The sequence below is a fragment of the Chrysochloris asiatica genome, unplaced genomic scaffold (genome assembly GCF_000296735.1).
Source record: "Chrysochloris asiatica unplaced genomic scaffold, ChrAsi1.0 scaffold00083, whole genome shotgun sequence".
In the NCBI taxonomy this organism is placed as follows: Eukaryota; Metazoa; Chordata; class Mammalia; order Afrosoricida; family Chrysochloridae; genus Chrysochloris; species Chrysochloris asiatica.
The window spans coordinates 659,833-675,447 of NW_006408601.1; the positions used below are offsets into that span (position 1 = coordinate 659,833).

The 15,615-nt window shown below is 46.3% G+C and overlaps 1 protein-coding gene across 1 annotated transcript in view; it reads left to right on the plus strand.

The window, feature by feature from the left end:
- MICAL2 (microtubule associated monooxygenase, calponin and LIM domain containing 2) overlaps window positions 1-15,615 on the plus strand; it is a 128,978-nt gene that overhangs the window by 71,076 nt on the left and 42,287 nt on the right. The window contains exons 6-13 of the mRNA XM_006865823.1: window positions 2,653-2,753; window positions 6,305-6,562; window positions 8,152-8,267; window positions 9,457-9,583; window positions 10,274-10,364; window positions 12,889-13,036; window positions 14,323-14,522; window positions 14,902-15,008. Of these exons, the coding sequence (XP_006865885.1) occupies window positions 2,653-2,753; window positions 6,305-6,562; window positions 8,152-8,267; window positions 9,457-9,583; window positions 10,274-10,364; window positions 12,889-13,036; window positions 14,323-14,522; window positions 14,902-15,008 (1,148 nt within the window). The remainder of the gene's footprint in view (window positions 1-2,652; window positions 2,754-6,304; window positions 6,563-8,151; window positions 8,268-9,456; window positions 9,584-10,273; window positions 10,365-12,888; window positions 13,037-14,322; window positions 14,523-14,901; window positions 15,009-15,615) is intronic.

Sequence of the window (15,615 nt, forward strand, 5' to 3'; positions counted from 1 at the left end):
CAGGCATCTGTGGCTGCTCTGATCTTTCCCCCACGTGGTCTCACCCAAGATGGCGGCTCCTGGAGCAGCCGAGCGTCCCGGACTAGAAAGCAATAGATTTCTTGCTTCTGCCACAAATTCCCCCAGCAGTGAGCCTTCCAACCTTCTAAGTATTCCTTTATATGTGGTTCAGAGTTCTGGGACCATCCCCTGAGCCTTCTTGGTCGGGTAGTCTGTGTTGTTGTTGGCGGAGCTCTCTGCTATACGTCCACCCGATCCGCCATCTTGTTTGTCTGGCTCATTATCTTTTAATTCCATTTTTCCACAAACTTTTTGAAGGCCCCCATATGTATATTTCTCCTTGAAAAGCCAGTGTAACAACAATGTAAAATAAAATCTGACCACCTCGTGCAGGAGTGGTCTTTATTTTCACATACTCCTTTTCATTCATTTCCCACCTACTGCACTGAGGGTCAAAGCGCACTGGACTGCATAGTCGGTTTGAATTGCAAGATCAGCGGTTCAAGTTAACCAACCACTCCTCGGAAACCCTGTAAGGGTTGCTATGGGTCGGAGCCGACTTAACAGTAACAACAATGTACTTCATACGCAGCTCTAGTCATCATGCCAGTGCTATCTGCTCTTCTGCTTTTCTCATTCCTTTGATTTGAAGCATTGTCTGGGGACAGCATGGTCCTCCTCATGATAGGTTTTGGGGCTGCACAATCTCTCAATCACTGAATGTACTGGTATTGCCGGACCTTGTAAACTACGCGCCCATTGCCCTTGAGTCGATTTCGACTCTTATCAAGGGACAGAGTGGAACTGCTCCATAGGGTTTCTTGACAGAAGCAGACCAACACTTAGCCCTCTGTACCAGCGCTTCTTTACATGTAAACTAGGGGTGGGTAACTGAAGCCAGCCTCAGATTTTTATAGTGCCTTCAAGCTAAGGATGGTTTTATATCTTATAATGGCTGAGAAGAAAGAAATCCAAAGAATACTGTTTTGTGACACATGAGAATGATATGAAATTCTAATTTCTACGTCCATAAATGAAGTTTCATTGGGATGCAGCCACTCCTGCTTGTTTATATTTTGTTGTGATGGCCTGCAGTCTGACTCTATGGCCAACAGCAGTGGCTATAGTTGCGAAAGAGACCCTGTGGCTTGCAAAGTCAGAGATACTTACTATCTGATGCTCCACAGACAAAGTTTGCTGACTGCTGATTTAGACCTGTCTGTTATTTATTATTAGAGGTAAAACAACTTCTGTTGAATTCTTTCTTTAAGATAGTTTTCTAATGCTAGGATGAAGGTTGTGCCAGACTGCTGTTACTGGGCAGAACAATCTTGTTCTCCAAAGGGAGGTGCCTATGGGGTTAGCCCCTGAGTTGCAGCCCAGTTGCATTATCTTCTAAAGTTCTAATATTTCTTTCCAGCCTATTATTTCCTTGGGAATGCTTTAGGAGTGCTCCAACTCTCCCTTCCTTCAAAACCTAAGAAAATAAATATTTAAATAAACCACCAAATAAATAAATTATGGCCGAACATTGTGTTTTTCCAATTGTTTAAATGAACTTCCTTTAAACTTGGCTGTGGTTGTCACTGCTGGCTGCTGTGGCTCACAGCACTTTTCCTCACACAAGACAATGATGAGTGTCCTCGGCTTCTCTTGGGGGCCATATGTATTAATGGCTGTTTCCTATTTACTAGCAATAAAGGGGCCCCTATGGTGACCCAGCAAGCCTCTATATTAACTGCTGGTAAGTTGGGTCTTTTTTTCTCTCTCTTCTGTTCCTAAACCAAATCCAAACCCCAAACCCGTTGCTGTGGAGTTGATTCCAGCTCATAGTAATGCTGTAAGACAGCTAGAACTGCCCCATAGGGTTTCCTCTTTACAGAAGGAGACTGTTACACCCTTCTCCCAGGAGTGGCTGGTGGCTTTGAACCCCTGACCACTTGGTTAGTAGCCAAGCGCATAACCACTGTGCCACCAGGGCTCCCCTTAAGTGAAGGCAGTGATTTTCAAATCAGAGTGGGAGTCAGAATCATCAAGAGATCTTGTTAAAGCACAGGTTTCTGGTTCTACCTACCCTCAGAATTTCTGAACATTTGCATTTTTGAAAAGTTCTCAGGGACCACACTTTGAGGAACACTGAGCTAAGCAGTCTTCTCAAAGCATTGTTTTAAATGCAAAAGCCTAGCATTCTGTGACAGTGAAAAGTACAAAAATATAGAACCCAGTGCGCCAGTGATTATTTCTAACTACTGCACCTAAGTTTTTCATGCCAGCGGGGCCATAGAAATAAGAGTACCAGTAGCAGTCTTCAGAAAATTCCTGCAACAACATTGAGGACACTGTGGATTGGACTTGAAGTCAGACAGATTTGGGTTCGAGTCCCAGCTCTGTTGTTTCCTGGATATCATGCTCATGGGTGGCAACTTGGGAATACTGGTCCATGACTACTGAGGGCTTTGTGAGTTTGAAAAGATGTAATGTCTTTGCAGTCTCTTAAAAAGCCAGCTGTGGTAACGAGTACCTCCTGTCCCTCTGTTACATCTTTTGAGCGTTATATGTCTTGAAGATTCTGCAACAGACAATGGGACCCACCATGAGGCACAGTGCAGACCCCGGCACTAATGATCAGTCTCTGTTCTCCTCTCTCTGCAGGGATTGATCTTGAGAACATTGTGTACTATAAGGACTGCACCCACTATTTTGTCATGACAGCCAAGAAGCAGAGCCTGCTTGACAAAGGTGTCATCATTAATGTATGTATCTCTCTGGCTGTGACTTTGTACTTTTCTTCCCCTTGGTGAACTGGGTCGGCACCATCGGCAAGTGTGGAAACAGTAGTTGTCCTGCCCAGATCCTGAGCAAGGGGAGGAGAGGGCTGGCACCACCTGGTTTAACAATTTGTTTTCCCTGGCATTGCAATATCAGCGCAGGACCAATTTCAGTCAAATCATGGCAACCCCATTTGTGTCAGAGTAGAATTGATCCACAGGGTTTTCAGTGGCTGGTTTGTGGCAGTAGATCACCAGGCCTTTCTTCCAAGGTGCCTCTGAGTGGACTTAGCTCTCTAAACTTCAACACCTAAGTTTGTTAACGATTTGTACTACTGGGGACTCTCATGTTGCAGGAGAGTTTGGATAAAGTAACCCATACTCAGACACAAAAGGAGCTCTGGTAGCATCATGGTTATGAGCTGGGCTGCTAATCTCACAGTCAGCAGTTTGAAACTACCAGCGGTTCTGTAGGAGAAAAATGAGGCTTTCTGCTCCATGGCACATAACCACTACCACCACCACTCAGGCACGAAGAGCTGTTCCTGTTGAGGGTGTGAGACTGGTTAATCTTAGACTTCCCCAGGTCTCATTCAGTCCTGCCCCCTCTCCTGGGAAGGCTCCTATTTTTTGGAGACAGATGGGATCTCCTTGTCCTAAAGCAGGGGTGGGGAATGTCTGGCCCTACCTAGGCAACCACAGTTCCAATCATTACAACTGTTGTTACATGCCATCCGGTCGGTTCTATATAAGGTTTCCAAGGAGCAGCTGCTGAGCTTGAACTGCCAACCTTATGATTCAAACTGACCTTGTGACCCAGTGCTTTATCCCACAGTGCCACACCAGGACTCCAGCTGTCACGTTGTTGTTAAGTGCCGTTGAGTCGGCACCAACTCATAGCAACCCTGTATAGGATTTCTCAGGAGTGGCTTAAACCTCCAACTTTGCAATTCAAACTGATCTTGCAGTCCAGCACATTAACCCGCAGCACCATATAAGGCTATCACATTTGTTGTTGTTGTTAAGTGTCGTCCAGTTGGGCTCCATCCCATAACGACCTTGTATAGGGTTTCCTAAGAGCAGCTGGTGAGCTTGAACCACCAAACATTGCGGTTCAAACCAACTTTACAGTCTAGCACATTAGCCCACAGCGCCACACCAGGACTCCAGCCATCATGTTAGGGGTGAATTAATTAAATGTTTGGCCAAATACAGAAGGCTAATGTTTAAGTTGATCGTTTTGTATGGCCAGCAAATGATGTTCTAAACTTTGGCAAAAATAAGGTTCCCCAGCCCTGCCCTAGAGGGACACAGAGATGCTTCCTTTTTCCTGGGAATTTCACTTGTCAGGACACAAGCCACGCTCACGATTTTTACCGTCCAGAGGACTCGAGTTGAATCTTGGCTCTGCCACATACTAACCCAGGACTGAGTAAGCCACTTAGCTGTTCTGAACTTCAGTCTTCTCATCAGCAAAATAGGAATGGTAGTTTCTATTTGAAAGGCTGGCTGGGAAAAGTAAATTAAAAAAAAAAAAAAAAAAGGTTAACAGAGATCCTATCATATCACTTCTGTCTTATTTGGACACCTGCTTGTTCAAATTGGCTTCCCAGGCTCCATGCCTTTGTACCCACGTGCTTAAACAGAGAGCAGGATAGAGGAAGCGGGTGCAGTGGTGGCCCCAGGGCTGGGAGCTCCTTTGGTCAGATTGTCAGCCCTTCCAGAGTCCCTGTTTCTGCCACTGCAGCATCCTCAAGATAAGGATCATGCAGTCTGAGGTCAGCTGCTCTGTGTCAGCCTGTAGTCCGGGCAGTGTGGTGACCATTCATTGCTGCTTGTCAAAGAAGAAGGTGTCTGTGCTCTCGCCAGGTCCTGGCAGCCAGCTGGGTGGCTTAGTAACTCGATCCTCCCCTGGGCTTCTACCACATGGGCTCAGACCTGTGCTGAGAGCCTGGGGTGCTGGGCAGAGAACTGTGAACAGAGACCTGAGCACAGCCAGCCGATGTGTGAGCAATGGGCTTCAACATCTGGTGCCCCCTGCTGACCTGGTCACTTTAGAGGCATCTCTCCCAACTTTGCTCCTGAGTCTCTGTATACCAGTGTCAGATAGTGAAGGGCCACTCTGTGGCCTGGGTGTGGGTGCGGGTACAGTAAATATATCTAGCCAGCCCACCTAGCGGAGTCAGACAAAGCTTGCCCTGAGTGTTCACGGAAGTTTTCTGAATGTGTCGCTTGCTACGTCCTAGGGCAATAAGGTTCTCATGTGACATACCAGCAGATTCATTCAGGTAACAAGGGCTTGCTGTCTCCAGGCCCTGACATCCTGTGGCCTGTTGCTAGTGTCCCTCCAGAAAGAAAATCACAGTCCTCTAAGTTCAGGATTCATCATCCCCCTAGCAGGAAGTGTAGCGGTTAATACTCTTAGAGCAAAGTAACAACCTTGATATTAGATATCCAACCATCAATAGCCTGCTGAGAGGAGGGGTAACTGGATTTGGAGAGAAAATTTACAGTTTGTGCCATGTACCCATTTTTCTGTTCTTGTTGGACCACAAAACACAGCATAACTAGACTGCATTAGCTTAGCTCAATTTATTATAAAATCATGCTCATTGTATTGCTCGTTGATCTTATTTAATTTATTGAAAGTTGTTATGAGAACTAACCATATAAAATGTGCTTCTGGGTTTGTTGCAAGACTATTACTACATACACTGGTATTACAACACTTAATGTTCTCTGTAGACACTCCTACATGAGACAGTTCTTTTAGAATTTAGTGCCAGGGAAAATTGCCTCCCCTGTGGAATTTCTATGCTTCCTTCTTTCTGATAAGGAGGGCCCTGCAACATATCACATTTCCTTTTATCCTCGGACGCCAAGAAGATTAAAGCCAAATTTAATGCTTAGCCACAACTGAGCTAACCTCATGACTGAGAGATATATTTAATCGTTATTCCCTTGGTCCTGATGTTCCATTTCTGTGTTGATTAGCGTCACTGTATAAATGCTCTTCCTGAAAACCCACCCCCAAGCCCTTGGCAGAGAAGTGAGTATGAATACTGAATTAATTTCCTAGGCTGCTGTGACAAACTACCACAAACTGCGCAGTTTATAAGAACAGTTATGAATGTATCACAGTTTTGGAGGCTGGGAGCGAAAATCAAGGTGCCAGCAATGTTGATCCTTTTGAGAACAGAGGGAGGGTCTGCTCTGTGCCTCTCAACCTCCAGTGTTGGCCGGCAACTTTTGACATTCCTTGGCTTATAAATGCATCCCTCCAATCTCTACTTCTGTCATCACATGACCATCTTCCCTCTGTGTCTCTTCTGTTTTATACAGACACCACTCAGTCTTCTCCAGACTGACTTCATGTTAACATAACTGATGACGTCTTCAAAGACCCTATTTCTAAACAAGGTCACAATCGCATCTTTTGAGGGGAGATGCAGTCTGTAACAAATCCTTCCCCTGTAGAGAAGCAGGGGATGTGTACTTTCCAGTTCTTGATGCAGTGTGTCCTTGCTCTTCCCCAGGACTACATTGACACTGAGATGCTGCTCTGTGCTGAGAACGTGAACCAGGACAACTTGCTCTCCTATGCCCGAGAAGCTGCAGACTTTGCCACCAATTACCAGCTGCCATCTTTAGACTTTGCCATGAACCATTATGGGCAACCTGATGTGGCCATGTTTGACTTCACTTCCATGTATGCCTCAGAGAATGCAGCCCTGGTGCGCGAGCGGCAGGCACACCAGCTGCTTGTGGCCCTCGTGGGTGACAGCTTGCTTGAGGTACCTCCTGCATCGATAACCCCCCGTATGCCGGCTACAGGGCAGGTTTCTGCATGTGTGTCCCAGCGGGCAATCTCTGGTGTCCCGCAGTGGGGAAAGGATGGGTTCAGAAGCTCTCAGCCAGTTAGTTGGCAGGACTCCAGCATGCCTGTCCTGACCTTGGAGCCTGACCTTTCACTAAATTCAAAGGAGCCAGTTCTGTTGTTAGTAGGCAGGAGAATTTTCTCTTCTATCTCTGGGTTCTTCTGGGCAGCCCTTTTTGTTGAAGAACAAAATTGAGGTGGCTTTCTTTGGTCTGGACCACATGGGCCATCCTACTCAGTGTTTAGAACCTCAGCAGGACTAAGACTCCGTTCTTCATATGGGTGGCCTTTCAATGTGGACATCATAAGGGATGCCAGAAAGATATATGGACCCCAAAGCCAACTTGTCATCCATGGCATCCTTATATAACATTCTTTCCAGAACAACTACATGTACAAGAGCCATAAATTACAGTGAATATTTTTAGAAGGGATATATCTTTATGTTTCGTTTAAGAGCTAGCCAAAAAAAAAGGTGTGTGTATGTTTATCCCAAGGTAAGAGTTAAATTGTAAACCATATTTGGCCCATGGATTCTCTTGAACTTTAGTTAGAACTTAACCAGTCCAGTGCCATCAAGTTGATTCTGACTCATGGCAAAACTTGAGTTGAAAACATATGTGCCTCATAAGTCCTTTAATGACTGATTTTGGGAGGGGTACATGGTCAGGCATGTCTGGATACACTCAAACCTTCAATCTTTTAGTGAACAGCCAAGTACATTAAGTGTTTGCACCACCCAGACACTTAGAGAGCTTAGCTTGGTTGAACTAATCCTTGCTCATCGTTGAGCTTGGTCTCTAGCTAAGCATTCAACAGCTACCCTGCTTCTGGCCCACTCTCCCCTCCCAGCTTTCTCTCTCAGTGCACCCCTCCCATGCTGTATACAACACCACAGCTAGATCAACTATTCTTCCCTCAGACTCCTTGATTTCCCAGCTACCATGCCTTTGACCTAGGAGCTCTGGTAGCGTAGTGGTTACAAATTGGGCTGCAAACCTCAAGGTCAGCAGTTTGAAACTACCAGCTGTTCCGTGGGAGAAAGATGAGGCTATCTGCTCCCGTAAAGATGTACAGCCTCAGAAACCCTGTACAGGGTCGCTATGAGTCGGAACCAACTCCATGGCACATAACAACAACAACAACAACAATGCCTTTGACCGTGCTGTTCCTGAATGGGTTGAGATACCTGTCCGAATTCTGTCCATAGTTTTAAATGATCATAAATGCAACTCTTTTATGAAACATTCCCTAATTATCATCTCTGTTCTAAGGTTTCTCTCCACTTTGCTGAGCCCCGAAGTCGTTTTGCTGTACCTATGTCCATTTGACTTGTGCTATTGTTATTTGTGTTTGTGGTGGAACTTGTGAGCATAGGACCCTGGCCTGTCACCTATCTCCCCAGTGTCTGCCACAAAGCTGGCAATCAGGAAGTGCCAGACAGAGTGGGGTAGGAGACTGGAAGGCATGGTATGCAACTGGAATTGTACTTGTTTCCTTTTGCAGCCCTTTTGGCCCATGGGCACAGGCTGTGCCCGTGGCTTCCTGGCAGCCTTTGACACCGCATGGATGGTGAAGAGCTGGGACCAGGGAACTCCACCCCTGGAGCTGCTAGCTGAAAGGTGAGTGTTGGTATTAGGACTCCCAATTGGGGGCAGGGCTGTGTCAAAAGCTCAGGTAGAAGATTGCAAATCCTACTCTCGGTGAGCTCCCCAAGCTCACTGGAACCTTTCTTCTTGTAGGGTCTGACTTCCCACACATGGCCTGATTTCATTTTAGGGTCCCAAAGGAGACTTTCTCCATCATGAACTAGCTGCTATATGACTTTCGTTGATAAACATCTTGAAAAACAATTTTAAAACAAGCTACCATTGAGTCGGATTCTTGGTGTGGTTCTGTAGGATCAGCATTGGACTGCTAACCACAAGCTTTCAGTTCAAACCTCACCAGTCACTCCTTGGAAACCCTAAACAGGGTTGCTATGAGTCAACCTGACTAGGTGGCACTTAACACCACCACCACCTGGTAACCCCTGTGTGACAGAATCGTGTGTGCTCCACAGGGTCTTGAATGGCTGATCACCAAGCTTTGTTTTCTGAGGCACCTCAATGTGGACTCAAACCTTCAACCTTTTGGCTCGTTGTTGTTGTTGCTGTTAAGTGCCTTGAGTTGGTTCTGACTCACAGCAACCCTGTATAGGATTTCCAAGGAGTGACTGGTAAGCTTGAACTGCCAACCTTGCAGTCCAGTGTATTAACTCCCAGTGCCACAATTGTATTAAACATCTGCACTACCCAAGGATGTCAGAGAGAAAACTTCATCTGGGCCTGGCCCCAAAGTTGGAGCTCCCAGCATCACTCAGACACACGAAGGCCACTAGAGCTTTATGTGAGGGAGTCTTCAGTGCAGTGCTGAGTGACCTGCCCTGGGCAAGGCCGGCTTCTATGATTTCCCAGGACTCTTCCACTGCTGAGACCCTGGGCCTGCTCCCAGACCTCTGCCACGTGGCTGTCATGACAGAACAGGCCAAAGGAGTCAGCATGGCTGAATGGTGGTTATAGCAAAACACCAGGTCACCATGCGGCCAGGTGTGTGTTTCCCTGCCCTCCACTCGGGAGGAGTCAGCATCACTTGCCATCCTAGGCCCTTTTGACCCTCACAGCACTTTGCAGATGTCAAGAACCATGATTGGCAGACACTGCAGGGGCAGGATTTTACAAACACAGATAAATCAAGATAAAGAGAGGGAGGAGGAGAATAAGGCCTCAGATGGTAAGCACTATCTCCGATTTCAACACTGTCTCCCGCCAGAGAAAGTCTTTATCGGCTGTTACCTCAAACAACCCCAGAGAACATCAACAAAAACTTTGAACAGTACACATTGGACCCAGGGACGCGGTACCCAAACCTCAACTCACATTGTGTCAGGCCTCATCAGGTGAGTCCCTCCCCGGGCCTCTGTCTGGGTCATCTTCAACTGAGGGGTGGGAAGGGAGGGTCACGGAGATTCTTAGCATACTTCTGGAACTGATGCCACCCATGTACAGGAAAGCAATAGAGTCAGCATTCCTTCTAGCCTGAAGTAGACATAGGACACATATGGGTGTATATACACAGGAACTTCAAAGAGTTTGTGGAAGAATGTAATTAAAAGATAATGGATTTTTTTTCGAATTTATTGAAGCCCCTTCACGTACATATGTGCATGCATTTAAGTATGTTCACTCATCTCTACATGTATGCATTGCTTAACAGATTTCACTCAAAAAATCAACCTGGCAAACTCCCTTCCCTCCTTGTTACCTGCAGCTCCAGAGTCCATTGCTACCTCCTTTTATCTTAGAGCCACCCGGTCCCCAACCTCTTCAGTCAGAACAGAGCACAGCGTGAGTGTTTACAATTCACCAGTGATATTTACTCACACTTTAATCCCCCTGCACATGGCTGGCTGGTTAAGACCCACTGCTCTGACTCTCAGATTGCTTGGGTTGCCTTGTGAAGGCCAGTCCATCCAGAGATAGGAAGGGTGGCCTGCCTGGAATTAAGAAGTGGACAGAATCTAAAGACCATGAGTTCTGCTTTGGGGATACACTGGTAGGCAGCTGTGTGAGGTCTCTCTTGGTTGCAGGTAAAGCATCTGTACATCACTAAGGAGCTGCCCTGCTGCCCTCTAGAGAGGATGAGCTCAATGAGAAGATCAGTTGGCCTCTCCAGGCGGGGTAAGCAGCCTAGTGGGCTTTGGACCAGGGAGGTGCCCTACTGACTTTGACCAGGTTGCTGGGAATGTGTGTGGGGGGGAGGGAAGAAAGGCTCTGAAATCAGCCTGGCTCTGCCCCTATTGCCCATGTGACCTTGGGTCAGCCCCGTCCCTTTTGTACTTCAGTATCCTCCTCTATAAAACAAGAATAAGTACACCATCTACCCAAAGAATGTTTGTAAAGATTAAAAGCAGTGAATGTGTGTCAGGCCCTCAGCACAGTGAATATGAAGTATGGTTACAGTCCCTTCCCATTATTTGTAGCAGTTGTGGTTGGGGGCTGTTGAGTTGGTTCCCACGCGTAATGACCCTGTACACACAGAAGGAAACACTGCCCTGTCCTGTACCAACCTCACAGTCTCATGCTTGAGCACATTGTTGCAGCCATTGTGTCGTTCTATCTCGGCGTCTTTGTCTTTTTCATTGATCTTCTACTTTGCCAAGCATCATGTCCTTTTCCAGGGCTTAGTCTCTCCTGATAACATGTCCAAAGTCTGTGAAACCAACTCTTACCATCCTCACTTCCAAGGAGCACTCTGGTTGTACTTCTTCGAAGACAGACTTGTTTGTTTCATTGGCAATCCATGGTACTTTTAATATTCTTTGCCAACACTATAATTCAAATGCATTGATAGTGCTACAGTCTTCCTTATTCATTGTCCAACTTTCACATGCATATGGGGCTATTGAAAATGCCATGGCTTGGAACAGGCACACCTTAATCCTCAAACTGACAGCTTTGCTCTTTAAACAGGTCTTGTGCAACAGATTTGCCTAATGTAGTACATTGTCTAAGTTCTTGACTAGCATGTGGTAGTCATGTTCTAGAAATCACCATGGATGAATTAGCAAATACTAGACCATTGCTCCTAGGTGAAATGCAGAGTGGGGTTCCTCCAAGCTCTGGTCCATTTTTCATCAACCAATCAGTACATACAGGAGCATTGTGGTGCTGTGGTTATAGAATTTGGCTGCTAACCAAAAGGAGAGAGGTTCAAGTCCACCATCTGCTCCACAGAAGAAAGATGTGACAATCTGCGTCTATTAAAGGTGACAGCTTTGGTAATGCTGCAAGATAGCTCTGTTCTGTCCTATAAGGTCCTATAAGGTTACTAAGAGTTGTATTCAACTCGATGGCAGTGGCTTTGGTTTTAATTTGATCAATATATAACCTTGTTTTATATGTGTTCTGTGGAAAGACACATTTTGTAATATATTGTTGATTCATTAACATTAAATTTATGGCCAGGAACACTATAACTCATGGCTGAACTAAAGCTTATCTAACACACATAGTTTCTCCATTGAGGCCCATCACATCCTACTTGCATTTAAGAACACTAGATAATACTATGCTTTGGGCCATTGTAAACCATAGTCATCCCCACCACCACCAACAAAAACAAAGGTACAGAAAGAGACACAAAATATATCAAGAGTTGAATTATTTAGCTTGCAGTATGAGAGCTGGAATCAGAAGGCAGAGAATCACCTGGTTCAAGAGCAGCCGACAATGGGCATGCAGGGGGCTTTGCTGTTTCTACTCCTCTGTACATAGCTGCAAAAGCACTGAGCATCTTGATTTGGGGGTGACAAATACATTTTAACAAGGAGACAAATTCAGAGATACAGAATCCACAAATAATGAGGACTTGTTTTTATTTTCTGATCTTGTCCTCCGTGGAGTGAGTCTGGTCTCCCCAGCTATATAACAAGCATCATGCGTTCTGCTCTTCTTCCCGGTTTTCCTGATTTTCCTGGGCCTAGTGCAGGGCTTGTGCTCGTTGGAAAAATGAAAGATTGATTTAATGAATAGCTCCCTAACATCCATCCATCCATCCATCCATCCATCCATCCATCCATCCATCCATCACTCTCCTGCTTCAAGATCTCCCGGGCTTCCCGTTACCTGTCCAGACCTCCCTCCCTCCCCTTTGTCAGTTGTCCTCAGCCTTCCCAGTCACTCTTCCCTCCCCTCCATACACCACCTGCCCCACTGTGACCACTGTGGTAGTCTCTGCTATACTGCTACACACACATGACCACTGCACAGTCTCTTCTGTTTTGTTGGGTGCCTCCTTCTGTCTAATGAGTTCCTAGACAGTCTGCACTGGCAGCTCCAGTGCGCCTCCTCTCTGGTGTGTTCTTTACTAGTTTTCCTCCCCATGCCAGTTCACCTGCTTCCATGTCTGCCATTCCCACTAGACAACCATGATGTTGTCAGAGTCCACATCGTCTGGCCAGAGTGAGTCTTAGGAGCTCTTGCTAGAGGAGAGTGTGCTTCCTGTTCCAGCATCCTGCACTCCACCCCATTCTTGACAAGGCACCCAGGGAGCAGCCCTGGGGTGGGCTCATACTGGGTGGCCCCTGGCACTGAGACCTCTTTCTCCTTGTCCCCAGCCATGAGCCATTGGAGAGGATCCCCTGGTGAGCTGCTAGGAATCTCCCTGAGTGCTTCACCTCTGTTTGTGTAACTCTTGCTACAGAATCAGACATCCGGCCCAGCAAGCTCTTAACCTGGTGCCAGCAGCAGACTGAGGGCTACCAGCACGTCAACATCACAGACATGACCACGTCCTGGCGCAGTGGCCTGGCCCTGTGTGCCATCATCCACCGCTTCAGGCCCGAGCTTATGTGAGTCTGGGGCCCCAGCTGGATCCACCATGCCTCTCACAGCCCAAGGAGACCCTGGAGGCCAGGGTACCATGGCTCTTTTGCTAGAGTCAGAATATTCAGGACTTGATTCACTGTTTCTCTTTGCATAATTTTATTTGAGATTTTTCTCTTCTTAAATGTATGCTTTTCCCATTGCATCGATTTGCTCTGACGACAAGTGTGGTTTTGTATGCCTAATTTTTGAGGTGTGTAAGTGGCTTAGGCTCAGTGATTGCCCCTACACCCCTAACCTTATTGCCCCATACACCACTAATGTCATTTCCCTCTACACCCTAACCTCACTGCCACACTTTGAAGTGTTGAGCATTCACACTCTGAAGAGAGGAATTATGGGTAAGACCTATGTCTTGGAAGGGATGTGAGGGTTTTATAGTTACAGAATTAGGTTTGAGACCCAGATCCACTGTCTGTGTGTCATTGGGGAAGCCACTTACTTTTTGTGAGTTTTCATCTATAAATTAGATCATTAAGAAGACTGGATTATATTTGTGGAGGTATTTGTGAAGTCCAAAGCACACAATATATATTTAATTCAATGGCAGTATCACATCACATCGAGTAGGTCTTAGAGGCTCTTTGCTGGAAGAATGGGGGTTGTGGTTATGTGCTATGGAGTTGGTTACCATGGTGACCCTGAACAGGGTTTCTGAGACTGTAAATCTGCACGGGAGCAGAAAGCCTCATTTGTCTTCCACAGAGCGACTGGTAGATTTGAACTGCTGACCTTGCAGTTAGCAGTCCAACTTGAAATTAACTACACTACCAGAGAGCTGCATTTTGCTGTAGGAGAGTATCCTAAATTCATCAAAAAAGGCTGCAAGAAAACTTATCAGGATTATCAGTCAGTATTGGGAACTGAACTTGCCTTCAGAAGGGACTGGAGTTTGCTTTTTAAAAAAATTTTTTAACAAAATAACATGTGTGATTTTTTTTTTTAAATAGCTCATAAAATTTTCAAAGAAGATTCAATGATCACTCTCTGATTGTTTCCACCTAAACAGCAATGGCAGCCGAATGGCCCAAGTCTAATTTGGTCTCTCTCTGACTGAGAAGGATGGGGTTAGCTTCTTCTGCTAGTTAAGCTGCCCCTGGGGGGCTGGGTTCCCTGCTCTTTGCCCTGCCCGCATCCCTGCTCATGCCTGGCCCAGTGTCCCCAGCAGTGCTCATTTGGAGGTAAATTTGCTCAGCTCTTCACATCTCTGCCTTCACTCCCTGAACTTCTCCACCTGGTTTCGATTTTCTAGCAACTTTGATTCTCTGAACGAAGATGATGCTGTGAGAAACAACCAGCTGGCATTTGATGTGGCCGAGCGTGAGTTTGGGATTCCCCCAGTGACCACTGGCAAGGAGATGGCATCAGGTCAGGAGCCTGACAAGCTCAGCATTGTCATGTACCTCTCCAAGTTTTACGAGCTCTTCCGCGGCACCCCGCTTAAGACTGTGGGTAAGGACCTTCAGAGTCTCCACTCAGCCTCTTGAGCCATCTGTGCCCTTCTGCCAGAGCCTGGTTACTCCTAACATTGTTGTCATCTGTTTGGGGATGTCTCATGCCTGCCCTGTGGCTTCAAGGCCAAACCAGGTAGACCCTGCTCATCCAAACCCATGAGTGTGAGTAGGTCCTTATGGTAGATGCTGTGGGGACCTGCCCTTGTCACTGGGAGGTCACCAGTAGAACTGCATCATCTGGGCCATTTACATCTTTAGTTTGAAGTGAGAGAACCATTCTGAAAGAAACGTCTCTTGTCACAGTGGACCCCTTGGGCCTTGAGTAAAGTAACAGTGTCAGGATCCCAGATCTCAGATGTACTTTTATTTCTTGACAGATTCTTGGGGCAAATACTATGGAGAAAATGCTGACCTCAGCTTGGCCAAATCATCCATTTCTAATAATTATCTCAACCTCACGTTGCCAAGGAAGAGAACGCCACGCGTAAGACAGAGCCTGGTTTTTGTTTTATTTCTCGTTGCACGTGAATGGAAAGAGGGGGAGGGCGGATGTCGTGCTCTCAAGCTGTCCATGCTAATAAATTACGTAGACCAAGCACCATGGAAGATATGAGTAGTATTCAATTTGTGGAGTTCTCCTTGACACTGTGGAGGGAGTAGCAATAACTTAAAAGTGGCTGTGTTGTTTTTGTTAAGTGCTGTTGAGTTCTGACCCATGGTGACACTGCACCCATAGCGATCCAGTATAGGGTTTCTGAGGAGCTGCTGGTGAGCTTGAACCGCCAGCTTTGCAGTCCAGTGTATTAACCTACAGCGCCACACCAGGACTCCTAAAAGTGGTTATAGAAGGGTCATCCATGGTAGGGGGCTGAAAGGGTGTGCTGGCAAGGATTTTAAAAAGTAAATCAACCAATATCAAGCGAAGATACTACATCAGTAGTTACAAACTTCCCAACAAAGAAAGAAAAGTCCAGGCCTAGATGGCTTCATGGTAAGTTTTACAAAACATTTAAAGAAGAGTCAACACCAACCCTTCTGAATAAAAGAGGAAGGAGACACTCATTTTATGAGGCCAACGTTACTCTTGACAC